The 27497-nt window shown below is 39.6% G+C and overlaps 1 protein-coding gene across 7 annotated transcripts in view; it reads right to left on the bottom strand.

The window, feature by feature from the left end:
* The window catches only part of LOC130916974 (rho GTPase-activating protein 42-like), a 247007-nt gene that overhangs the window by 101340 nt on the left and 118170 nt on the right, over positions 1-27497 (bottom strand). For all 7 annotated transcript variants that reach the window (XM_057837983.1, XM_057837982.1, XM_057837981.1 and 4 more), the window contains one exon: positions 17883-17954. In XM_057837983.1, coding sequence (XP_057693966.1) covers positions 17883-17954 — 72 coding nt within the window. The remainder of the gene's footprint in view (positions 1-17882; positions 17955-27497) is intronic.

Genomic DNA, 27497 nt, shown 5'->3' on the forward strand with positions numbered 1-27497 from the left:
TGTCCTCCTGCTCAGAAAATTGAGATTTTAAGCTTTCCAATGATGTAACACACATCAACTTCAAGTCACCTGAGTGTTTTCTGCAATACATATATATATATATGTAACGGGTGCACGCAGGTCCATGTGGAGCGTGGAAACCTCCCTGCCGATTCCTTCATGTAAGATCGCTAGCGGCTGTGCCGTTGGCTCGAGCTTATTGGTGTAGTGGTTACCGATCTTGCCTGCCGAGTGGAAGCGTCGTTGGCGCGCGGGTTCGCGTCCCGGCCTAGTCAGAGGTGGGAGCGGAACGCGGGGCGGCGCTGACACAGGGGTTACAATGGTGCCGTGTACCCGGATCGGCAGCGAAGGTTTCGGGGGGTGAATGTAACGGGTGCACCCAGGTCCATGTGGAGCGTGGAAACCTCCCTGCCGATTCCTTCATGTAAGATCGCTAGCGGCTGTGCCGTTGGCTCGAGCTTATTGGTGTAGTGGTTACCGATCTTGCCTGCCGAGTGGAAGCGTCGTTGGCGCGCGGGTTCGCGTCCCGGCCTAGTCAGAGGTGGGAGCGGAACGCAGGGCGGCGCTGACACAGGGGTTACATATATATATACAGTGGTACCTCTACATACGAATTTAATTCGTTCCAGGACCTTGTTTGTAAGTCGAAATGGTCGTATGTCGAGCAGGATTTTCCCATAGGAATACATTATAATTCCATTAATTCGTTCCAAAGCCTAAAAACATACACTAAATTCCTAATAAATACTGCTGGCACTGTTACAAATGGCAATTAAACATAGAAAAACAAATAAGTTATAAATAAATAACTCAGAATAATATAATAATAATAAGAATAATTAATAATTATTCCTGTAAATAATGTAACGAATCGGATTCTAATATGGCGGACACTTTTTACTGTCCCTGAACGCACCGCGAAGCTGACGTCTCAGTGAGATAGGTCAGTGCGGTAGAGATAATACTTTCGTTTTCTTGCGAGCAGTCAACTGCTTAAGACGATGGGCGTTTTGTGTTGGATAAGTTCTTAAATAAATGATAAAAACGTGACGAAGGTGGCGATTTCCTTGGCAATGTTACCACAATAATAATTGTCACCTTAACTTACAAATAGTGGCGAACGGTGGTCGGAAGAGGACCATGGAGCTGTATTGTTGAGCCAGTTCAGGGACGCGCACACCAAGCTCATATTTTTCTATAACTTGCATCTTCATTTCAAAGGTAAGCATCACTTTTTTCCTTGTTTCTCCAACTGTATCAACTTTTTTTGAAAACTGTGTTGATTTCTCACACAAGAAAATCCACCGTGCGTTCGTTTGCAGTGCTGTCATGTCGTCGTATTTCGAGCAACTCGTCGGATGTAGAAACAAATGGCGGCTCAAATTTTACGTCGGATGTCGAAAAGATCGTGTGTCGAAGTGATCGTATGTAGAGGTACCACTGTATATATATATACAGTATATATATACTGGACTGTCTCAGAAAATTAGAATACACAATATTCTAATTTTTTGAGACAGTCCTGTGTATATATACAGGACTGTCTCAGGAAATTAGAATACACAATATTCTAATTTCCTGACTGTCTCAGGAAATTAGAATACACAATATTCTAATTTCCTGACTGTCTCAGGAAATTAGAATATTGTGTATTCTAATTTCCTGAGACAGTCCTGTATATATACACAGGACTGTCTCAAAAAATTAGAATATTGTGTATTCTAATTTTCTGAGACAGTCCAGTATACACACACAGTGGGGAGAACAAGTATTTGATACACTGCCAATGGGAAAACCCATTGGCAGTGTATCAAATACTGTAAATAAGTACTGTCTTTGTTTATTATAACAATAAATCCACAAGATGGCATTAACATTATTAACATTCTTTCTGTCAAAGGGATCGACGGATAGAAAGACTTGTAGTTCTTAAAAGAAAAATGTGAGTACAAGTTATTGTAACTTTATATTAAAACCCTTCTTAATGTTTTTGTTTTAATAAAATTTGTAAAATTTTCTATCAAAAAAATAAACTAATAGCTCGAAATTGTTGACGTTGCCGAGCGGAATGTCACATGGGCTCCCTGCCGTTCTTCCACAGTTGTCTTTAACTACAAAAGGTAGTGATAGAAATACACCAGAAGGTGTCCATGGCAAGTTTTAAATGAATTAGAAATCTAGCCAAGGCAAAGTCTGACTAAGTTTTATGTGTATTTTTAGCAGAGTTATTTTGATTGGGAATGTCAGTTCTCTTTGCACTGAGCGCTTTTCTTTTTGTGAACATTATTTTTTTGAGAGATAGGAATATTTTTGTTGTTGTGCTTTTACTAAATGATACTGTAGCGGCTTAACTGTTCCGCCCAAATGCATGATGGGAAGTTGGGGCAACCATGACTGTCAGTGGTGGCTGCAAATGGTATATGTTCTGCATTGTGTTCAATTGAACGTGTTAAGGAAAAGCTCATATCCTGTCATCCTTCCCCACATAGCTCGGCACAATAGTTATGTTTGTTATGACAGAGCTACCAAAGCTTATCCCAATTAAAGGCGCGGTCCAATGAACGCCTGTGTCCACTCGGATTTCTCTCCCTATTAGCTCTCAATGTTTAAAAACGGCGTCATTGTAATCTGTTTGAGGCAATGCATGAGCGGGTCATTACATGCATGCGTTAAATGCGTCAAATATTTTAACGTGATTAATTAAAGAATTCATGAGGGGTAAAGTGGGTAAAGGGGGGGCCACAAAATATTAAATGTGATGGTTCACTTACTTATTTTCCCCCTTCTGTCATTGTTTGCATGCTATCCTCATTAACTCATTCACTCCCAGCCATTTTAACCAGAGCAAGACCCTTCGTTTTACTGGATTTTGACTGATTTTGCAAGGCCAACAGAAAATTCAGTTCTACTGCTATATAAACATGGAACCCAAGAAAGATTAGACTCTCATCTTTCAGCAGAAAAAAAGTAAGTTGATATCTTTTTCCATTGTTTAGAAATCAGCATTAGAAAATAGCTTAGTTTGAGCAATTTTCCAATTTCTGATGAAAAAACGGAGAAAATTAGCTTTTTGCAAACACATACATTTCAAACATAACTTTAACACAGCTATTTTTTGGTTTTGTGACATCCCAAACATCTGAATAATGTTTTCCTTTAACAAAAAAAATCAAAGAACAAGACAAATAGAGCTTTTGATAGCAAAGTAACAATTTATTTACAGATGGCTAAATGAGAGATGATGCTGTTGTCGCTGAGATGACGATGTTGTCGCCGCGTCAGCCGGGTAAACTTTTCCCTCATCGTTGTCTGTCTCATAAAGATGGATTTTTTTTTTAGTCGCTGTGGGGTCTGCTCGGCGAGCCCACTGCACTTGTGGTCCCAGTCGTTTTGCTCGGTCGTCCATCGCCTGGCATCCCGAGCGTCCAAATGCGCTACTGCCCTCCAGTGGCCAGTTTTATTGCTTTGAAATAGGTTTTGAGCTTTGTTATTTGTTTCTTAGATAGATCTGAAGCTCTAGATGCTTCTTGTAAAAAAAAACAAAAAAAAAACGCAAAAGACGTATAAATACGTTTTTGGGACAATGAAGCATTTAAAAATAGAACATATTTACACATTTTTGGGAGCAAATGAGTTAAAATATGAAAACCTATAAATGTTTGGGTGGTTTTAGTTAAAGCAGACACTGTTTTTACATCTGTCTTTTTGACAAGGATCCGATCACATTTGATGGTGATTTTATGCAGAAATGTGAGAAATTCCAAAAGTATCAGATAATTTTTCATACCACTGTAGTTAAATAATGGATAGCTGCAAGTGGTGCTGCAATCGGTGGACTAGTTAGTTCGAATAATCGAGTAATCGGATAAGGAACATGAAAAATTAAAATACCTGAGCTGAGCCTAAAACGGTATTAAAAAAATAAAATAAAATGAGGATCTATGTACAACAAGAGAACAATTGGCGAACTTACACAGAAAAAGTCTGCAAGCTTAAATGCTATAAAATGCGATTTGCGACATATTCCACACACACCCCCAAAAAACAAAAAACAAAAAAAAAACAACAACAACAACAAAAAAGGTCAAATATACCTATAAACTAAATCATGAATGCATTAAAAAACAGTAGCTTAAACAAACATTTGGCTAATGGTGGTCTTAACAAGGAGCAGCTGGTTTCAGCCATGAGAAATGAGTTATATCATATTCATTGTTGCCACCCAAATCAATGAAACTACATGCAATCAGTTTCAAAATAAACCAATACAACATCACTTTAATTAAAGGAATACTCGAAGCAACAAAATTTAATTCGAATATTTTTTTCTAATCGAATACTCGAGTTAATCGATTAATTGTTGCAGCACTAAATTAAACCATCAAGTCAGTCCTTTTTCCCCAACTTGCACGTCCTTTGTGTATTTACAATTGTTATGCCAACCGCGTTCCTTAAGAAGCTGTCACGGGTCGCATGTGGATTTCCCAGCAAAGTTGTAGCCTCTGCGCCGGTGCGGCGCTAGCGTCATGCCTCAGTGCTTGCCAAGTGCAAGCATCCATACGTGACCTCCAGGGATTACTGTGCAGCCAAATAAGGCGCTAACTGGAAGGGGTTGCACGAAAGGGGAGGGGGCCGGGACGACCGCATGGAAAAGTCACCGCTGTTTTATCTGCCTTCCTCCAGTTTGGGCTAATGTTTGGCGATACGGGGGAAGAAGGCCATTAGGAGGAAGCGCAGCGAGCGGGAGTGACGTGGATTGTGGGCTTTTAAAGAGCTCCTCTGTAAACATGTGCAATAATAACACAGAGAAGTGCAGTCAAGGAAGAGGGATGGAGCTAAAGAGCTCCACTGAAAAGTTGGCATCTGGAAGATTAATGTGTCTTAGAGGACTTTTTTCTGACACTTCTTTCTTATGAACTTAAAAAGTGGTACAGTAAATGTCTCATGCCTATCTTTTGATTAAAAGGCGGAATGCGTGTTATGCAATCGCTCTTACAGTGAATACTGTACATGAAAGAGTGTTCGCCTTGGTCTCCAGCTTGAAATGCTCCCACACTTTTTGACATTTGCTGCTTTTTGTTGGTGGTTTTCTCTTCACTTTCTTTGGCTTCTTCGACGTTACCTCTATATTCATGTGTGCTTAAAATCAAATATATCCGCTGCTTCTCCCTTCTTCCTCCACGTATGTGACGTTGTGCCACATTAAATCTAGTACGGGCAAAAAGTCATGCTTAGAGCTGGCAAAATTAAACGATTCCTCGAGGCGGAGAAAATTGATCAATTTTTTAACTCGAGTTACTAAAATTATTCAACTATTAAATAATGTACCGATGCAATGCGTACAGAGTTGGGGAGAGTAGCCAAAATTTTAATCAAGTAAGAGTAGCGTTACTTATATTAACCAAGTAAAAGTAGTTATCCAAAAAATGTACTCAAGTATAAGTAAAAAAGCATTTGGTGAAGAGAATACTCAAACAATGAGTAACTTTGTGAGTAACTACTTACAATGTTTGATTGAATGTTTGTAACCAATGGTATTTCTTTCTCTCAGCACAGTTACAGTGGGGCAAATAAGTATTTAGTCAACCACTAATTGTGCAAGTTCTCCCACTTGAAAATATTAGAGAGGCCTGTAATTGTCAACAAGGGTAAACCGCAACCATGAGAGACAGAATCTGGACAAAAAAATCCAGAAAATCACATTGTTTGATTTTTAAATAAATTAATTGCAAATCGTGGTGGAAAATAAGTATTTGGTCAATACCAAAAGTTCATCTCAGTACTTTGTTATGTACCCTTTGTTGGCAATAACGGAGGCCAAACGTTTTCTGTAACTCTTCACAGGCTTTTTACACACTGTTGCTGGTATTTTGGCCCATTCCTCCATGCAGATCTCCTCTACACCAGTGATGTTTTGGGGCTGTCGTTGGGCAACACGGACTTTCAACTCCCTCCACAGATTTTCTATGGGGTTGAGATCTGGAGACTGGCTAGGCCACTACAGGACCTTGAAATGCTTCTTACTGAGCCACTCCTTTGTTGCCCTGGCTGTGTGTTTGGGATCATTGTCATACTGAAAGACCCAGCCACGTCTCATCTTCAATGCCCTTGCTGATGCAAGGAGATTTTCACTCAAAATCTCTCGATAAATGGCCCCATTCATTCTTTCCTTTACACAGATCAGTCGTCCTGGTCCCTTTGCTGAAAAACAGCCCCAAAGCATGATGTTTCCACCCCCATGCTTCACAGTGGGTATGGTGTTCTTCGGATGCAATTCAATATTCTTTCTCCTCCACACACGAGAACCTATGTTTCTACCTAATGTTCTATTTTGGTTTCATCTGACCATAACACATTATCCTAGTCCTCTTCTGGATTATCCAAATGTTCTCTGGCAAACCGCAGACGGGCCTGGACGTGTTCTTTCTTCAGTAGGGGGACACGTCTGGTGGTGCTGGATTTGAGTCCCTGGCGGCGCATTGTGTTACTGATACTAGCCTTTGTTACTGTGGTCCCAGCTCTCTGAAGGTCATTCACTAGGTCCCCCCGTGTGGTTCTGGGATTTTTGCTCACCGTTCTTGTTATCATTTTGACGTCACGGGGTGAGATCTTGCATGGAGCCCCAGATCGAGGGAGATTATCAGTGGTCTTGTATGTCTTCCATTTTCTAATAATTGCTTTTGATTTCTTTACACCAAGCGTTTTACTTATTGCAGATTCAGTCTTCCCAGCCTGGTGCAGGTCTACAATTTTGTCTCTGGTGTCCTTCGACAGCTCTTTGGTCTTGGCCATAGTGGAGTTTGGAGTGTGACTGACTGACTGAGACTGTGGACAGGTGTCTTTTATACCGATAATGAGTTAAAACAGGTGCCATTAATACAGGTAACGAGTGGAGCCTCGTTAGACCTCGTTAGAAGAAGTTAGACCTTTTTGACAGCCAGAAATCTTGCTTGTTTGAAGGTTACCAAATACTTATTTTCCATTCTAATTTGGAAATAAATTCTTTAAAAATCAAACAATGTGATTTTCTGGGGTTTTTCTCCCCACATTCTGTCTCTCATGGTTGAGGTTTACCCATGTTGACAATTACAGGCCTCTCTAAACTTTTCAAGTAGGAGAACTTGCACAATTGGTGGTTGACCAAATACTTATTTGCCCCACTGTACTATGTCATAATCAGAGTGGTTTTTATTTCATTTTATTTAAATGAAATTATTCTGACCCATAATGAACCAAAAAGAAGACTAGACAAAAGACTGCTACCTGGCAACATTGTTTGGGCTTTTTTGATATTGTTAATAGTATGTTTTTATATATGCCTACTTCCCCACCAAAGGTGATCATTACCATAAAGTGTAATATTACACGTTTTTAAACAATAATCAATTTGATTTTTTGACTGTAAATAAAATATTCGGGAACTCAAACTGTTGATGAAAAAAAAAAATACTGATAGCATACTCATAGCATTCTGCTATTCGAAGCTAGCTTTGGTAAATGCCCTTTATGACCGTAATGCATAGCTTTAAGGAGAATCACCCAACCGCTCGTCACTCAACCCAAGATGGCCGCCAGCTACACATATGATAGTGATACACGTCCAACAATGTGGAGTGTAATCATCCTTCTGCTGTGAATTTCACCAAATCCATTTTAAATGGGAGGATGGCAGCCAATGAACAAAAATAATAGTTCAGGTATAGTATTCTAACTCCAACATTTTTATGGTTACAATTAGAGCTGAAACGAATGCTCGAGCAACTCGATTAACTCGAGGTTAAAAACTGATCAGAGTAATTTTATTCACCTTGAGGAATCGTTTCATTTTGCCAGCTCTAAGCATCACGTTTTGCCCGGACTACTTTTAATGCAGGACAACGCGCAGGCGTCACGTGCATAGAGGAAGAAGCAATTAAAAAAAAAAAAATTACTGCAGCCAACAGCCGCTACAAACTACGCCGATGTTGCTAAAAACTACGCCCGCATGATGCTAGTGTGGTAGCAGGTAGTGTCCGATGCGTCTCATAGATATCGCATGCATTTAGGACTAGATGCCAAATGATAGACACGGCCGCGTCTGGGCAGCGTTAGTGCTAGGCCTGTCGCGATAACAAATATTAGTGTGCGATAATTATTCTCATAAATTATTGCGATATGCGATATTATTGCGCCCCCCCCCCCATTTTTTTTAAAAACCAATTTACAATAACACAGTGAGAATACAGTATATATTAATAGATACATTCAAAAATACTTTTTAAGAAATCACAACTAAAAGCAATAGACCATGCCTCTTAAGTAAAAAAACAACAATATAGATACCGCACAGCACCACAGAATAAATAAAATGTGTCTAAAAAAAAAAGAGAGAAAAAAAATTGCACTTAATAACTTAAGCATTTAGGCAAATGAAAACTTTTCCCGTCATAGCTTCTGCAATGGTGTTCCATAGGGATGCAACAATACAGTTAAGTCACGGTTCGGTACGATTTTTGATACGGGGGTCACGATTTTCGATCCGATTCAATATATTTAATGCTCTGTAAAAAAAAAAAAAAAAAAACAATTATATGTTTTGTTTCGGGTTGTTTTTGTTTTTTTTTGTTTTTTTGCCATCATATAAACATGCATTTTAGTGCATAATATTTACTGTATGTGCTTACTTCTTACTGATCTGAAAAATGTTTGTACAAAAGTGCTGAGAACAATTTTTACTGTTTGTAAAGTGAGGCAAGGCACACTGTTGATTGCTACAGCTTTCTTAGCAGCTAGGTTTACTACATGAGCAAAACATCCTATTTGTGGTCCGAATCCATCTGTGTCACGTACTGAATTAACAATATTTGCAACATTATCTGTAGTCACTGGTATGGAATGATTTGGCCTTCTTAACTTCCATTCAGTCATGACAGTTTAGAATTCATCGATGTAGTATATGGACTACATAACCCATAATCACTCTGTGCTCACGTAGCCAATGGCATGGGACGTAGCACATCTAGTTTGCCTTTTCATGATATCTAGTATGTGCGCGCATAAAAAAAGTTGGCAAGCGCCGCTGAAGTCACGTCTACTCATTACTACACAACTCCAGCATATGACACAGCGCTCTTAATTTCATTCAGCTGTTTATTGTCAAAGCGAGGTTGTTCGTAGCAGCCTAGTCGGTAACAATGTTTTGGCGGACTTTGTTGTAAATATCCGGCGTTGTGCTGAAAAATAGCCACCCGCGTGAAATGTCACTCCTGACGGGAGCGCCCACCCGTCAACAACACCGGCACGCTGTAGATGGTCCACAGTCACTCCGGAGCACTGATGCGGCCGGTATACGTACAACAACAGGATATAATGGGAACGATTGGCTCCGGCGCTAGTTTTTGCCGGACCTGGAACGAAGATGCATTTTGCGCAGTTGGTAACGAGGAATCCGAACTTTTAACAGCACGTCTGCCGCACGCACGCACGCACGTGCACGCGAGGCGATAAATCGCAGCGGAAAAATTACCGCCTTCATTTTTATATATCGCGCGATAAATGGAATTATTGCATATTGCGACAGGCTTAGTTAGTGCGCTAATAAATATAACGTTACTGTCACTCGCTCACGTAACGTTAGCTCTTCGGAGGGCTAGGTTTCTATTGATTATGACCAAGCCTGTCGCAATATGCAATAATTCCATTTATCGCGCGGTATATAAAAATGAAGACGGTAATTTTCCCACTGCGATTTATCGCCTCGCGTGCACGTACGAACGCGCGTGCGTACGCGCTTGCGGCAGATGTGTGGCAGACGTGCTTGACAGCGCTGTTTAAAGTTCAGCTTCCTTGTTGCCAACTACGTAACATGCTGGGATGTGGACTTACTCTGTTTTATTGACTTCTGGGTATGTGCGTTTTATATATTTGAGTTTGAGTGACCGTCATTCAATGGAGGGAGGCAGGGCCGAGTGCACTGTTGGCGCACAGCAATGAGTGAGCGGCGTGAGGAAGAGGACGAACCAGTCAGCAAAATGTTTCTGGAGGTTGTTTCAACAAAGATGACCAAAGGAAAAAATCTACATGCTCATTTGAAACACTATCACCCTCTCCAGTTTTCACTGCTTAGTAGGAAAACTGCATCGCAACAAGCGGAGCCTCCTCGTCACGTCATTAATTGACAATTAGAGGTGTTCGCCTGATGTGAGAAATACAGACGACACCGCGCAAAATAGGTCTCCTCACGGAAAGTGAAGTCTGCTACATTGCTGAAGAAATGAGACCGTTTTACCTCTATTTAGTATTATTTGATACCTTTTGGAGCCAAATTTTTGTTACTGTAACTTAGTCTATTTTTCTCTGTTGTTGTTGAAGTGCAATTACTGTTACTGCAACTTTATACCTATGTGCCTAAATGCTTCAGTTATTAAGTGCAATTTTATTTTTTCTTGAAAAAAGACATTTTATTTATTATGTGTTTCTGTGCGGTATTAATATTGTTGTATTTTACTTGAAAGAGGCATGGTCTATTGTTTTTAGTTGTGATTTCTTAAAAGGTATTTTTTTAATTTAAAAGAAAACATTTATTGCGTTTAAATGGGTGTTTTTGGTCTATAAATATATACTGTATTCTCACTGCGTTATTGTAAATCGGTTAAATTTTTTTTATTTTTTGGGGGGGCGCAATAATATCGCATATCGCAATAATTTATGAGATAATTTATCGCCCACTAAAATTTGTTATCGTGACAGGCCTAATTATGACCACTGTCGATGCATGGCTAACGTGTCTTACATACAGGCTTTATTTAATCTGTAAAAAAACAGTGCTGTAGAGTGATGAGGGTGTAAAATTAAAACATAATAAAGCGAACTATCAGTTTTAGCTCATTAGTCATTGCTGAATAAAACACCAAGTAGCACTGGTCCCTAATGTGCTCCAATACAACAGGTACATTTATTTTGAACACTGCAAAAACTCAAAATGCCACCAGTACTTACAGTTTAGACTAACTTAAAATTTAACTAGAACTTAAAAATAGCTTGACACAAATGGAAATTCAATTGAAACTAGGGCTGTCAAATGATTAAAATTTTTAATCGAGTTAATCACAGCTTAAAAATTAATTAATCGTAATTAATCACAATTCAAACCATCTATAAAATATGCCATATTTTTCTGTAAATTATTGTTGGAATGGAAAGATAAGACACAAGACGGATATATACATTCAACATACTGTACATAAGTACTGTATTTGTTTATTATAACAATAAATCAACAAGGTGGCATTAACATTAACATTATGTTAAAGTGATCCATGGATAGAAAGACTTCTAGTTCTTAAAAGATAAATGTTAGTACAAGTTATAGAAATTTTATATTAAAACCCCTCTTAATGTTTTCGTTTTAATACATTTTGTAAAATTTTCAATGAAAAAATAAACTAGTTGCTCACTATTGTTGATGTCAATAATTACACAATGCTCATGTTGCTTAAACCCATAAAATCAGTCGCACCCAAGCGCCAGCACAGGGCGACAAAACACTAGTAACAAGTGGACATGGCACTGTGCTGACATTTTAATCTGTTTGAGCGGGGCATGTGCGTTAATTGCGTCGAATATTCTAATGTGATTAATTTTTAAAAATCAATTACCGCCCGTTAACGCGATAATTTTGACAGCCCTAATTGAAACACGTGGGAAAAACACGTAGCTTTCATGTGATGTGTGTTATCAAGCGTAATTACATTTTTAGGTAAGAAATGTTTTTTTTTTTAAATAAGATCTTGTGGTGACCCTTTATTACAGTATATAACATAATTCAACCACGAAACTTGTGTGTCCATTTGGCCGAGCGTGTTACCGGCTACGTCACAGTCACGTGACACAGACACTTAAGTTCACAGAGAGCAGCAGAGTAACAGCGGCTGGACACAGCAATTCGAGCTAACAAGACTCTTAACATTGCATACCGCTTCAATCTATAAGTTTTTTGAGTGAAAGCAGTGAATTTTTTTTCTAGTCACATCTGAGATGCAATTGTTGGCTGTTTTCAACAATGTACATTGAAAATAAAGACATTGACTGAAAATGGTTCAATATTGGATTAAATGTCTTTTTTTTCTCATGTATATTTAGAATTTCTCTTTACCTAAAAAAAAAAAAAAAAAAAAAAATCATCCGATTACTCGATTAATCGATAGGATTTTCGGTCGATTACTCATAGTTACAATGCACATTTACTGCTAAAATGTTAAACCCAGAGTAATATAACAGTAAACTGATTTATACGAGAGCTGGTTAATTGACAAACTGTAGACATAATTGCTAATTAATCGACTATGAAAGTGATGACTTTTGACTGCCCTAATTGAATTTATAAATACTTCTGCTCGGTTGTCATTCTTTCCAAGGATGCTTTTTCTCAATCCTGCAGACCAGCATTTCCTATTTTAAAGCCTCGCTGATCTTATTGTGCCAACCCGAAAGTATCTAATTTATAGTATTAGCCATTTTTTCTAATCAGATTACTCTAATCCGGTTACGTGCTCCACACCCGAGCGGACACGCAGGATTGATTTGCGAGCGAGTGCTTGCTGCAGGGCAACCGTGAGCTTGACTTCTAAAGAGCAGAGTTGCTTTGCTGCTCTGAAACCAGCGCGCCTTTCATTTGGAGGCTTTCGCCTCGTTTGCGGTTGTTCCCGTGACTCCCTGCCGACTCGCTGAGCTCGCTTCGGCCTTTCGGCGTGTCGTTATTTGGTTTTGACCCTCGTGAGTCCACCGCAGCATCTCAGACATCTTTTTCATGACACGCAGAAGATCTGAGATGGCGTATGCATTATTTACTTTGTGACCTCCACCAAAGAACAGCAAAATCCTTGTACTATCTTGAAGCCGTGATTTGATATCACAACACAAAACTGACCATAACCACTGACTTTCTACAATCAATCTTTTGAATTTGTCAATAGATGTGTGTGTTCATGAAGCTTGATTGTATGTACGTACCGTAATTTTCGGACTATAAGCCGCTACATTTTTTCCTTCACTTTGTACCCTGCGGCTTATAGTCCAGTGCGGCTTATTTGTTGATTTATTTGGATTAATGGGTAACACTTAAAAGCGGTGTCATAAAACTGTAATAACACCGTCATAATTATGAAATGACACTATGATGGGCATTACTGATTGCTTACGAAAGATGTCATTAAGTGTCATCTGGCAAATTATGTCACTAACTAACACTATGTCACTAACACTAACGTTTATGTCCAGTTCAGATCTTTTACATCCACTCAAAAGTGAGATAATTTGTGGGATAACACTAAATGGCATATGTTATAAGCATTCATTATTGCTCATGACAGTGTCATATTATAATTATGATTGTCTAATGACAGTCTTTTGGCACCACTGTCAAATAATGTGTAACCAAGTACCATAACTAGTAATTAATGAAACAACTGGAACAGTAACCGAAGCAATAATTAGGACAGAACATGAATTTTGATTGTTATTTACATATGTAGCGCTGCAATGCATGCTAGGAGGCATGACTGTCTCCCCCAAGGGAGCAGTTATGGCCAAATGAAACATCTTGAAGCAATGAAGTTTGGGAGCAAATTGGTTCAAAGTTTCATGGTGGTTCATTTGGTCTTATGATAGACACTCATAATACAGTGAGGACGACTATGGCTTATAGTCCAGTGCGGCTTATCTATGAACAAATGCCGTTTTTGTGTCAAATTTGGTGGGTGGCGGCTTATAGTCAGGTGCGCCTTATAGTGTGAAAAATACTTACTTTTTAAAAGGTCACAAAGACATATCCTTCAAACTCTTTTTGTGTGAGACGGTATATATATTTTTCCATTATTTTGCACTGTTGGTCGACTGTAGGCAAGGCAAGGCAAATTTATTTATATAGCACAATTCAACACAAGGCAATTCAAAGTGCTTTACATCACATGAAGATCATAAAAATCACATTTAAATCAATACAACGTAAAAACCAAGACAATCAAAATAGGAAATAAAATTATACATAAAAATCGCATTTAATCACAAACAGAATAAAAAATAAATAAAAATAAAACAAAAACTACTACTACTAATAATTGAAATCAGCAATGGATATAAGCACAAGAGGAATAAAAAGCAGGTAGATTGAAATATATAGACAGTTATGGATATGCGGTGCTAAACAAAAGCGTTTTTAGCCCTGATTTAAAGGAGATAACAGTTTGAGCATACTTCAGACGTTCAGGTAACTTGTTCCAGAGGTGAGGAGCATAATAACTAAATGCTGCCTCACCCTGCTTGGCTCTTGTTCTCGGAACATGCAGGAGACCGGTTCCAGACGACCTTAAGGGTCTAGATGTCTCATAGGAATCTAACAAATCAAGCATGTATTTTGGTCCAAGGCCATTAAGTGTTTTGTAGACGAGCAGTAGTATTTTATAGTCTATCCACTGACTCACTGGAAGCCAGTGTAGCGATTACATAACCGGTGTAATGTGGTCCAGCTTCCTTGAATTTGTGAGGACTCTGGCTGCAGCATTCTGTACTAGCTGCAGCTTCCTGACTGATTTTTTTATCAAGACCTGTAAATATACCGTTGCAATAGTCCAATCTGCTGAAAATGAGTTTTCCATGTCTTGTTGAGTCAGAAGCCCCTTAATTCTGGCTATATTTTTTAGGTGGTAATAAGCAGATTTACTGACGGACTTTAGATGGCTATCAAATTTTAGGTCTGAGTCAATAATTACGCCAAGGTTTCTGACCTGATTTGCAGCTGTAAGTGACATTGTGCCAAGGTGCCTGCTTATCTTTGACCTTTCCTTTTTTTGGCCCAAAAATGATCACTTCTGTCTTCTCCACATTTAACCGGAGAAAATTCTGGCACATCCATTCATTGATTTGATGAATGCATTTATTCAGGGAGACTAAGGGACTATAATCATGTGGGGACACAGAAATGTACAGTTGTGTGTCATCTGCATAGGTGTGATAGGAGATGTCATACTGTTCCATAATCTGAGCTAAGGGAAGCATATAGATGTTAAACAAGAGTGGTCCAAGAATTGACCCTTGAGGGACTCCACACGTGAATTTGGTTCGTTCTGACTGATGGTTTCCGATTGACACAAAGAAATCTCTATCATGTAAATAGGATGTGAACCACTGAATAATAGTGTCAGTAAGCCCTACCCACTGTTCCAATCTGCTGAGTAGTATGTTGTGATCAACCATGTCGAATGCGGCGCTGAGATGTAATAGTAGCAGAACAGATGATTTGCCTGTATCGGTATTCCGACAAATATCATTTAGCACTTTGATAAGCACGGTCTCAGTGCTGTGTTGTGGCCGAAATCCAGACTGAAATGAGTTAAAAAGATTGTTTTGCATCATAAAAGTCTGGATCTGTTCGAAAACAACCCTTTCGATAATTTTCCCCAGGAATGTCAGATTTGATATTGGCCTGTAATTACTAATGGTTGAGGCATCCAGATTAGGTTTTTTTTTTTAGGAGAGGTTTAATTACTGCAGTGTTTAAAGTCTGAGGAAACTCTCCTGTTTGGAGAGAAGTATTTATAATCTGAAGTATGTCTGGGGCTATGCAATGAAAAACAGTTTTGAAAAAGTTTGAAGGAAGGATGTCAAGGCAGCATGTTGTGGGCTTCAATTTTGACACAATTTCTGTTAAAGTGGCATAGTCCAAGACTGTACTAGTCCTTCTAAAAAAAATAGCATATTGTGGTAAAGTTCATTATTTTCTGTAATGTGCTGATAAACATTAGACTTTCATATATTTTAGATTTATTACACACAACTGACGTAGTTCAAGCCTTTTATTGTTTTAATATTGATGATTTGGGCAAAAAAGTCTAGAAAAAACAAAAATCCCTATATCAAAAAATTAGCATATCATGAAAAGGTACCCTAAAAAAGCTACTAACCTAATCATCTGAATCAACGAATTAACTCAAAACCCCTGCGAAAGATTCCTGAGGCTTTTAAAAACTCCAAGCCTGGTTCATTACTCAAAACCGCAATCATGGGCAAGACTGCCGACCTGACTGCTGTCCAGAAGGCCATCATTGACACCCTTAAGCAAGAGGCTAAGACACAGAAAGAAATTTCTGAGCGAATAGGCTGTTCCCAGAGTGCTGTATCAACGCAACTCAATGGGAAGGAAAAAGTGTGTCAGGAAACGCTGCACAACCAGAAGAGGTGACCGTACCCTGAGAAAGGTTGTGGAGAAGGGCCGATTCCAGACCTTGGGGGACCTGCAGAAACAGTGGACTGAGTCTGGAGTAGAAACATCCAGAGTCACTGTGCTCAGGTGTGTGCTGGAAATGGCAGAAGTGCCTGATCTGGGCTACAGAGAAGCAGCACTGGACTGTTGCTCAGTGGTCCAAAGTACTTTTTTCAGATGAAAGCAAATTTTGCATTAATCAGAAATCCAGGTGCCAGAGTTTGGAGGAAGACCGGGGAGAAGGAAATGCCAAAATGCCCCAAGTCCAGTGTCGGGTACCCACAGTCAGTGATGGTCTGGGGTGCCATCTCAGCTGTTGGTGTTGGTCCACTGTGTTTGATCAAGGGCAGGGTCAATGCAGCTAGCTATCAGGAGATTTTGGAGCACTTCATGCTTCCATCTGCTGAAAAGCTTTATGGAGATGAAGATTTCATTTTTCAGCATGACCTGGCACCTGCTGACAGTGTAAAACCACTGGTCAATGGTTTACTGACCATGGCATCACTGTGCACAATTGGCCTGCCAACTCTCCTGACCTGAACCCCATCGAGAATCTGTGGGATATTGTGAAGAGCAAGTTGAGAGACACCAGACCCAACACTGTGAATGAGCTTAAAGCCGCTATCAAAGCATCCTGGGCCTCCTTAACACCTCAGCAGTGCCACAGGCTGATTGCCTCCATGCCACGCCGCATTGAAGCAGTCATTTCACAAAAGGATTCCCGACCAAGAGTTCATAGCTCATATAATTAATTGAAGATAGACTTTTTTTGTATTATGAAACACTTTTTTGTATTAGTCGGATGAAATATGCTAATTTTTTGAGATAGGGATTTTTGGGTTTTCCTGATTTTTTTTGCCAAAATCATCAATATTAAAACAATAAAAGGCTTGAACTACTTCAATTGTGTGTAATGCATCTAAAATATATGAAAGTCTAATGTTTATCACACATTACAGATAATAATAATATTTATCACAATATGATCATTTTTTGAGAAGGACTAGTAGATAACCTTTTTGGCCATAGTATGTGTAAAAGCCAAAACGCCAATGATCATATCTGCTGTTTCTATTGAATTATCAAAAATAAAACAATTCAGTCTTATTTTTTCAGTTGAATGTTTATCCTAACAAGTTAAATAAATATTATCAAGCTTCAAAATGATTCACTGAGAATGATTGGTTGTCAATAGGACATAAATGTTGGAAATTTTGACAAAGATTTGAGGGATTTTTTTTTTTCCCCCTGTCTTTTTGGGTCCAAAATGTTGATTATAATTGGTCAGTGACGGAAACAACAGTTTAAACATGAAGGTTATGATGTCCTGAAAAAACAGACCTAACCAGACCATAGTGGACATGTTTTTCTTTGAAATATAAAGGCAACATCAGTGGCATGCAAAATCGGACAAAATAGGCACAGACCTTAAAGGGACTCAACACAGGTTTACCTTAATCCTAGTTGCGGTGTCAATTTGAATTCATTCCTAGAAAGAAACCCTAATTTCGAACACTAATCCTTGTTTGGAATCTGAATTTCAAAATTGAGTTGAAAGTTCAAATCAGGGGTGTCAAGCTAAAATCATCCTGCAGAGTGCAATGCCGTCAAATCATAATTCGTGCGCGGCGGCACTTTTGCTTACCTTGGCGACACCGATCTGCTCCTTGCGAAATTTTTCCAACGGAGTGATCAAGACGTCGTCTGCGTTTTGAATCTGGAGGGAGACAAAACAAATCAAGACAAATGTCATATATGTTGACATATTCAGTGTTTGACAGATGCAGGGGGAATCATGAAATTATGGTAAAAATATTGTTTCAACCTGGGGTTTAAAGTCATCTGGGTTTGGGTTTTATTGCATTCTTTAGGTTTCAAGCCTAAGTGAAGCATTTAAAACCAGGTTTTTAATAAAGTTTTAGGGTTTCAATGAGTGGTTCTAAGGCATGGTTTGAGTTTCAATGTATGTATTAGAACCTAAGAGAAGGTATCAAACCAAAGAGGTCTAAGATTTCTACATTCACTGTCAAGAAAGGTTTGGAATTTAATTTGACTATAACAGGTTTAGGTCTTTAAGTCATTGGCTGCCATTGACAGTGATACAATAACCAGAGCTCGAGTCTGTGTTTGAGTTTGGGTTGCGGTTTTCAAGTTGGTTTCAAATCTTGGTTAGGGTTTCAAATAGGGCTGTGACAATACATCGAAATGATGATGTATCACGATACTTTGTATCCCAAAAAGGCTATCGATATGCTTACGCTATAAATCGATAAATCTTTTTTAAAAAACAGGTTGCCTGCTACCAAAATCTTTCACTAAAATAGAGTCGGTTTTACCTCATTGGCTGCCATTGACTGTGCTAGACGTCCAATCCATTATGACTGGGAGGGTCAAAGATCGAGATGACGTCTAAAGTCGGCATTGAAACAGCACATTCGCAGCCAATGTTCCTGGTTTTGGGGGCATGTATATGTCACTTGATGTTCATTTGAGGGCAGTTATGTCCAAAGTCTGGCCCGGGGGCCAAATGCGGCCCATCGTCAAATTTCATTAGGCCCCCAGCCTCTGTCATAAAATCAATAACGTCTGGCCCGCACACAGACTTAATAAATTGGTCAGCAGTACTGCTATCAGCATATGAAGAAGCTTACGCACTAAATGCTGCTCCTCATTTACCCACTAAAAGGCAACAGCACTCCAAGCAACATTACCCCGTGTGACCCTTTACTCCCAATTTTTTAAAATGGCGACAATCAACAAAAAAAAAAAAAAAAAAAAAGGAAGTTGACTGCGATGGCCGACGCTTCAAGGATAGGTGGAAATTGGACTATTTCTTCACTAAAATACGCAACAACTGTGTTTCCCTCATTTGCAAAGAGACAGTCATCGTTTTTAAAGAGTTCAATGTGGGGCGATATTACCGAACAAGGCACGCTGACATGTACAAAATTACAGGGAAGATACGCAGCGAGAAATTGAAGCAACTTGAAGCTAGTTTAATTTCACAGCAGAAGTATTTCGCAAGAGCTCGAGAGTCGAGAGAGAACGTCACAAAGGCTAGTTTCGAAATTGTTGAAATTATTAATTAAAAAGAAATAATAAAGCAAATATGACACGCAGAATGGCTTGCTAAAACTTGCTTAAATATATTGTTCTATGTAAAAGACGTCAGCCAAGGTCGGCCCCCCACATTTTTACCACACCAAATCTGGCCCTCTTTGCAAAAACTTTTTGGACACCCCTGATGTAAACTAAAGTGCAATAACATTCGTAAATGAATGGCTTGTGGTTTTTGAAATGCAAATAAACCAGTCTATTGTGATAAAACAACAAAATTGGCTGCATTAACTATCGAAGTGAAGTCTAACTGTAACTGTAGTCTTGAAACAAATCTGAATAAGGAAAAACATTGCAATAAAATAATGCAAACTGGTTAAACTTGAGAGTAGATGAGATCTGTCATGACAGAACATCGCTTCAATGATATCTGGCGCCATATCGCGTCGCGAATGGGTATTATGTCTAGACCGCGAATATAAGACCCCCACTTTTTCAGTCTTATTTCAATGCAAAAAACACTGTCTTATATTCGAGCCAATGGGGTATTCTTTCTGTCATAGTCTTATTCTCTGTGTTTTGTCGGCGCGCCGCACAGCCCAAACCATTTGACCGAGCGGCACCGTTCAAATATGGAAACGACGGGATTTTGTGACACATGGAATTTTTCGAACGGCCCCAAAATATTTTTTGTTCACCCGTAAACGCAGATTTTTTTTGGGGAAAAAAAAAAAAGTTTAAAAATGTATCTAGTCCTACAGTTTTTGACCAAATCACATAATTTGGACATCAAAAATTCCGGGACGGTGAGGGGTCATAAAAGTTGAATACAGAATTTGGAAAACAATTTACGGTTCCCCCTAAACATTCCCATTCATTTCTAATGGAATCGCGATGACAGCCATATAACTCTAAATTGGATATTCATTTCCAAAGGCATTTACTTTTCATTGACGCCCATGTACACGGATGCCATTGACAGCCATGTATGTCAATTCTATTGATGCTAATGTACTCTGATTCCACTAACGCATACGTAGGTCAATGCCATTGATGGCCATGTACGTCCACATTTCCCATTCATTTCCAATGGCATTTACATTGCGTGGACGCCGATCGGTGGCGGTCCTGGCTACTTTTGCGCCCTGGGTGAACCACCCCGTCAGCACCCCCCTCCCCCCCGACATCCAAACTACCCAACCCCCCGCCGACATCAAACACAAGAATGTGTTACGTTTTTTACGTTATTTTATGAAAATAGTCTATCCCCCGCCCAGAGGCGTAGCTAGGGTCCCCGGGGGCCCTAGGCAACAGGCAACATGGGGCCCTTTGAGCATGTGCAAGTAAGGGGGACAGTTGGACTTGTAGCAATAGCATATTTAATAAAAGTCTAATAAAGCCTCGCTCTCATAGAGCGCTTTTTTGGACACTCAAAGTGCCCCCCCCCCCCCCCCCCCCCCCATTGCATTATTCATTCACTTCACACTATCCTTAATTATTTACACACATTTGCCTTAATAAACAAAATGTACTTCAGATTATTAAGATTATTATTATTGTGCTTAGTACACATACCTTTACACATACCGTATTCTACTGACTAGCTGGTAAGTTATATTGCTTTTACTTAATAAGGATAACATTCTGGCACAGAAGTGAATCATGTAACATCTTATCAGTCTGGCTGATCAGTGTGTATGGTGATTCTAAACACTGATTTAATGTTCTAGGTAACATCTTTATGTATGAAGAAATGCTAGCATGCTGCAATGCTGTTAGCAAACGCTAAATAGATAGTTACAACAAGTTAAGGCAGTTAATTGGTTTACTACTACTAGTCTGCAGTGCTTCGACTACATTAGGACATAAAACTACAATAACAGTACCCCAGTAGTACACTCACCGCTGTCTTGCTTCCTTTTCTCCTCTTCTGCTTTTTTTTCTTTTTTTATTTCCAGATGGATAACTTTTCATTTTGCCAATTAAAAAAGGGCCCGATCGCCGCCCACTCACTCTGAGTCACGTGACACACATACATATTTGTGCCATAAAATGAACACGAAGGTGGGGGCGGGGGGTTCGAGTGCACGCTGCGTGCGGTCATCTTGGCCATATAAGTGGTGAAAACTAAGCACTTTACACTCATATGGATGTACAACATCATTTTAAGATGCTAAACTAACACCTTCCCTCTTAAAGCAAATGTGCAATGCGAATATAAAGTAAAGAACGCTCTCCTCGACGCAGCGAGAACAAGTGGGATCAACCAGCTGACGTAACAGGAAAAACACGAAACGGTCGCGCTGATGACGGCTCTAACTTATCATAAGAACTTTATGGCATGAAGAGGAAATACTTACATTCGTTCATGGACACACAGATTAATCCTAACAGGTGGGGTGGCCGTCCTCTGCTCAAAATGCGCACCTTACGCTTACGCCTATTCTCGTTCTCAGAATATGCAGCGCTTTTGACGTAGGACAATAACAGGACTGGTTGCTATGGGAACGTACGCAGCGGCATACCGCATACCCAAGTAACCTTGCTAAAAGGAGTATTAAAATTGCTAATAAAATCGTTTAGGATTATTTTAGATGCATATATGTTATATTTTTCTTATAGAGTATTGAACGAGGAATATGATAGACCCATTAATGGACTTTCTTGGAAAAAAATCACCATTTCATGCAAGTAGTCACATGAATAATGAGGTGGCCTGTGAAAAGCTGTACAGGGTATGGGGCCCCGCCTGTGAAAAACTGTACAGGGTATATACAGGGTATGAGGCCCCGCCCCCCTCCTTGCTATTCCTCTGTGAGAGATTGAGACTCATTCTGGTCACTCTTTCTGTGGATGCGAGCAGCTGATTCGACTGCCCTGCCGTTTCCTCTGACAATTACGACTCTCAGCAGCAGTTTACAATATAGTAAGGGGCGCCCTAGTGTCTACTCTACTAACTCGACGTGAAAATGAGCGGTATTCGTCTAAAAAACAAGCAGATTTTTTTTTTTTTTTCTCTCGAGGGCGCTTGTGCGCCCCCAAATAGATTGCGCCCTGGGCGGTCGCCCACATTGCCCATAGCAAAAACCGCCTGTGACGCCGATTTGCACAGGTACGTGTCCCCTAAATGTCCTCAAATCAACAGGAAGTGTCCCTGAAATCAGTGGCGCCTCGAGAAATTTTTTATAGGGGTGGCCGGATGGGGCCACTTAAAATCTTGTAATGGCCAAAACTAAAAGCCATAATTTCAGGTTTTCATTGTATTATTGCAGTAAAAAGGTCAGGGGAAAACTATCAGAAAGACTTAAGGACACGGCTACTGATATAGTTTGGTGTATTGTGTAATATTTGATGTTACTAATGATTTAATGTGCATAGTCCATAACTGTCCAGTCAACATTTTGAGTTCCACAACAATTCTGTTTTATTGTGGTATGGATTTATTAGGCATAAGGTGTACATTTAACTAGGGCTGTCAAACAATTAAAATTTTTAATCGAGTTAATCACAGCTTAAAAATGAAATTATCGTAATTAATCGCAATTCAAACCATCTCTAAAATATGCCATATTTTTCTGTAAATTATTGTTGGAATGGAAAGATAAGACGGATATATACATTCAACATACTGTACATAAGTACTGTATTTGTTTATTATAACAATAAATCCACAAGATGGCATCAACATTCTTTCTGTGAAAGGGATCCACAGATAGAAAGACTTGTAATTCTTAAAGGATAAATATGACTTTGTATATTGTGACTAAATATTGCCATCTAGTGTATTTGTTGAGCTTTCAGTAAATGACACTGTAGCGACTTAACTGTTCTGCCCAAATGCATGATGAGAAGCGATGCAACCATGACTGTGTGTGGTGGCTGCAAATGCTGCTATATCTTCTCTGCGTTGGGTGCACTACTAAAAGATCAACTCCTGTCATTCTTCCCCAAGTCGCTTCCCACAATATTTATAGTTGCTGTGGGAGAGATGACAAAGCTTTTGCCAATTAAAATGCACGGCCCCAATGAATGCTTGTATCTACTCCAGTCACTTGACACTGCCTTTTATCTCTGTATATAAGTAAAATGGCACCATTGTAGGCTGTTTGCGGCAATGCGTGAATGAGTCGTACCGCAAATGCGTTAATTGCGATAAATATTTTCACGTGATTAATTTAAAAAAAATAATTACCTCCCGTTAACGCGATAAATTTGACAGCCCTACATTTGACAAAACAAAATAAATGCATTCATTTGGGATGGAATGCATAACTGATGCTACAACAATCTAACGATATACTGGCAAGCGGGGTGGCCAGTGGGGTGGCCAACCAATTTATAGGGGTGGCCGTGGCCACCCCCTGGTGGCGCCACTGCCAGAAATGTCCCAAATTCAACCTGGGCAGGTCTAAGATCTGTATCTCCCAATTTCTCCTAAAGCAATTTTCTTTTGGAGTAAAATACCGGATGAATGTGAAAGAAATCACTTGGAAAAAGTAGTTCTTAAATGCCTTGCTGTTCGGGGACCTCTGCACGGCAGAACTCGAGTTTTTTTGTTTGGCATCATTAATCAAAGCAGTAACAATATTGGCATCACAAACATCTGTTTGGCCTACATGGAAGCTCCAAGAGGTGCTTTGGACCTCGTTGATTGCGCCATTCTTTATTTTAATGACCACAAATGCACTTTCAAACGGTGGCCATGAGACATGCAAAAGGGTTACAATTGTCCTTGCCAGACCTTTTCCAGCATGTATAAATCATGCTATCATCTGCATGCATCTGCTGGCTAACCCACAGGAAGTCCTTCAGATAGGTCATTCATATACATGCAAAATAGCAGCGGGGCCGAAAAGGACCCCTGGGGTATCCCTCTGGACTGTCCTCTGCAAATGTGTCCTGCCCCTGAGGTGCGGCTCAAACCATTGCAAAAATAAAAGCTATTTCGATTCCAACATATTGTGGTGAATGTTATAGGAAGACTTTTTTTTTTTTTTTTTACTAAAGAAAAAAGACCCTGATAAAATATTAAATATAAAATATTTAATAATATAAAATATTAAATTTCCATGAAAAAAAAAGACATTCCTCTGAAATTGATGATACTACTTGCCTACAGTGATATTTTAAATATAAACATAGAGCAAAATGTGATTGATAATTGTTACGATGATAATAATACTTAAGACATCCCATTAAAAGTCGCTAATGATCGGATATTTACTGATCAGGGTTTCCCCACCACACAAAAATAAAAGCCGCCACGCCTTGTCATTTTCTTGCACAGTGCTGTGTCTGTCGGTCGCATTGACACTCGTGAGTGCTTTCTGCTACGTTTCTGCCTTGGAAATACAGTGGGGCAAATAAGTATTTAGTCAACCACCAATTGTGCAAGTTCTACTTAAAAAGATTAGAGAGGTCTGTAATTGTCAACATGGGTAAACCTCAACCATGAGAGACACAATGTGGAAAAAAAAAAAAAAAACAGAAAATCACACTGTTTGATTTTTGAAGAATTTATTTCCAAATTAGAGTGGAAAATAAGGATTTTGTCACCTACAAACAAGCAAGATTTCTGGCTGTCAAAGAGGTCTAACTTCTTCTAACGAAGTCTAACGAGGCTCCACTCGTTACCTGTATTAATGGAACCTGTTTTAACTCATTATCGGTATAAAAAACACCTGTCCACACCTGTCAGTCACACTCCAAACTCCACTATGGCCAAGACCAAAGAGCTGTCGAAGGACACCAGACACAAAATTGTAGACCTGCACCAGGCTTGCAAGACGGAATCTGCAATAGGTAAAACGCTTGGTGTAAAGAAATCAACAGTGGGAGCAATTATTGGAAAATGGAAGACATAAAAGACCACTGATGATCTCCCTCGATCTGGGGCTCCATGCAAGATCTCACCCCGTGGCGTCAAAATGTTAACAAGAACGGTGGGCAAAAATCCCAGAACCACACGTGGGGACCTAGTGAATGACCTACAGAGAGCTGGGACCACAGTAACAAAGGCTACTATCAGTAACACAATGCGCCGCCAGGGACTCAAATCCTGCACTGCCAGACGTGTCCCCCTGCTGTAGAAAGTACACGTCCAGGCCCGTCTGCGATTCGCTAGAGAGCATTTGGATGATCCAGAAGAGGACTGGGAGAATGTGTATTGGTCAGATGAAATAAAATAAGAACTTTTTGGTAGAAACAATGGTTCTCGTGTTTGGAGGAGAAAGAATACTGAATTGCATCCGAAGAACACCATACCCAATGTGAAGCATGGGGGTGGAAACATCATGCTTTGGGGCTGTTTTTCTGCAAAGGGACGAGAATGACTGATTTGTGTAAAGGAAAGAATGAATGGGGCCATGTATCGAGAGATTTTGAGTGAAAATCTCCTTCCATCAGCAAGGGCATTGAAGATGAGGTGTGGCCGGGTTTTTCAGCATGAAAATGATCCCGAACACACAGCCAGGGCAACAAACGAGTGGCTTCGTAAGAAAAATTTCAAGGTCCTGGAATGGCATAGCCAGTCTCCAGATCTTGACCACATAGAAAATCTGTGGAGGGAGTTGAAAGTCCGTGTTGCCCAACGACAGCCCCAAAACATAAGTGCTCTAGAGGAGATCTGCATGGAGTAATAGACCAAAATACAAGCAACAGTGTGTGAAAAGCTTGAGTTAGAGAAAACATTTGGCCTCCGTTATTACCACCAAAGGGTACATAACAAAGAATCGAGATGAACTTTTGGTATTGACCAAATACTTATTTTCCACCATGATTTGCAAATAAATTCTTTAAAAATCAAACAATGTGATTTTCTGTTTTTTATTTCCACATTCTCTCTCTCACGGTTGAGGTTTACCCATGTTGACAATTACAGGCCTCTAATATTTTCAAGTGTGACAACTTGCACAATTAGTGGTTGACTAAATACTTATTTGCCCCACTATACATGTACCCTGCTGATATTTCAAAGTTTTCGTTGATAAGAGTCGATTCAAGGACCTTTGATCGATTTAATCTGATACGTGTACACACCTGAAGCCATAAAAAACACAAACAATTTGAAATTGGAATGTATTGGACGTCTATCAATGTCAAAAGAAACTCGTGGTATTTATACTTTGCTATCTACTCAATTAATAGAAACCTGACTCTCCTGTTGTATGTTTCACACGAAAGCTGATTTGTCTTGAACGTATAGTAGCCCAACTTACTTGCCTCCAATTACAACTCCCAAAAAGTACAAAGTGCAAAAGAGAAGATCTGACATTCAAGCTGCTTAATTTGCTTTCTGGTGATTAACATTTGAACCAACACAGTGTAGTATTTTTTTCCTCCACTGCAGGACTCATTAAAATATAGCTTGGTTTTAAATGTGCACAGCTTTCGGTGACAAATTGGCTGACGCGACAGAGTCTTTTTCTCTTCCCACTTGCCGGAAGATCGGCCTCGCTCTCATTAGCGTAGCATGTGATATATGCACTCCATCGGAGATAAGGTCAGCGAATTCGTAACTTGTTTTCCTCGCCAGCGGTGACAGTTCCATTTTTAGTATTGCCTGTTCACACGTATATTAAAAAAAAATCCATTCAAATGCTGGAAATGGGAGCGAAGAAAAGATGGAGGTATTAAATCACAGAATCACCGCGAGAGCACTTGTGTGACACTCAATTGGAGGACGTTTGGCGGTCGTCAAACGGCGCCCGGTTGTAATCCCTCCACCGACTGAAAGTGTTATCTGCAAGCACGGGAGTTATCTGCCCGTGCAGTAATGTCATTTCCTACGCTTTATCTCCACCGTGCTTGCTTCTAATTGAGCCTGCAGTGTGTGTCGTTGCACGTTCCAATAAAGGCGTCTAATAGTTCTCACTTGTCCAATTCCAGTTGAACAGACAGGATTGTTAAATACGCAGCTTGATGAACCGGAGAGGTTAATGTCTAAAATGGTAATGTGAGTAAAACAATATGTAGCTCGCAGCTACCGTAATTTCCGCACGACAAATCCTCTTAGTAGGCCTATTTGATAAAACTCAGGGCTAACAGCTATCAGTGCTAGCATAGCAGCTTTGCTGTAGCACATTATGTCTAAGGGTGGGACAAAATATCGAAATGGTGATGTATCGTGATCAGTGTTGGGAATAACGCCGTCATAAATAACGCGGTTACATAACGGCGTTATTTTTTCAGTAACGGGCTAATC

The sequence above is a fragment of the Corythoichthys intestinalis genome, chromosome 6 (assembly GCF_030265065.1).
Source record: "Corythoichthys intestinalis isolate RoL2023-P3 chromosome 6, ASM3026506v1, whole genome shotgun sequence".
Taxonomy (NCBI): Eukaryota; Metazoa; Chordata; class Actinopteri; order Syngnathiformes; family Syngnathidae; genus Corythoichthys; species Corythoichthys intestinalis.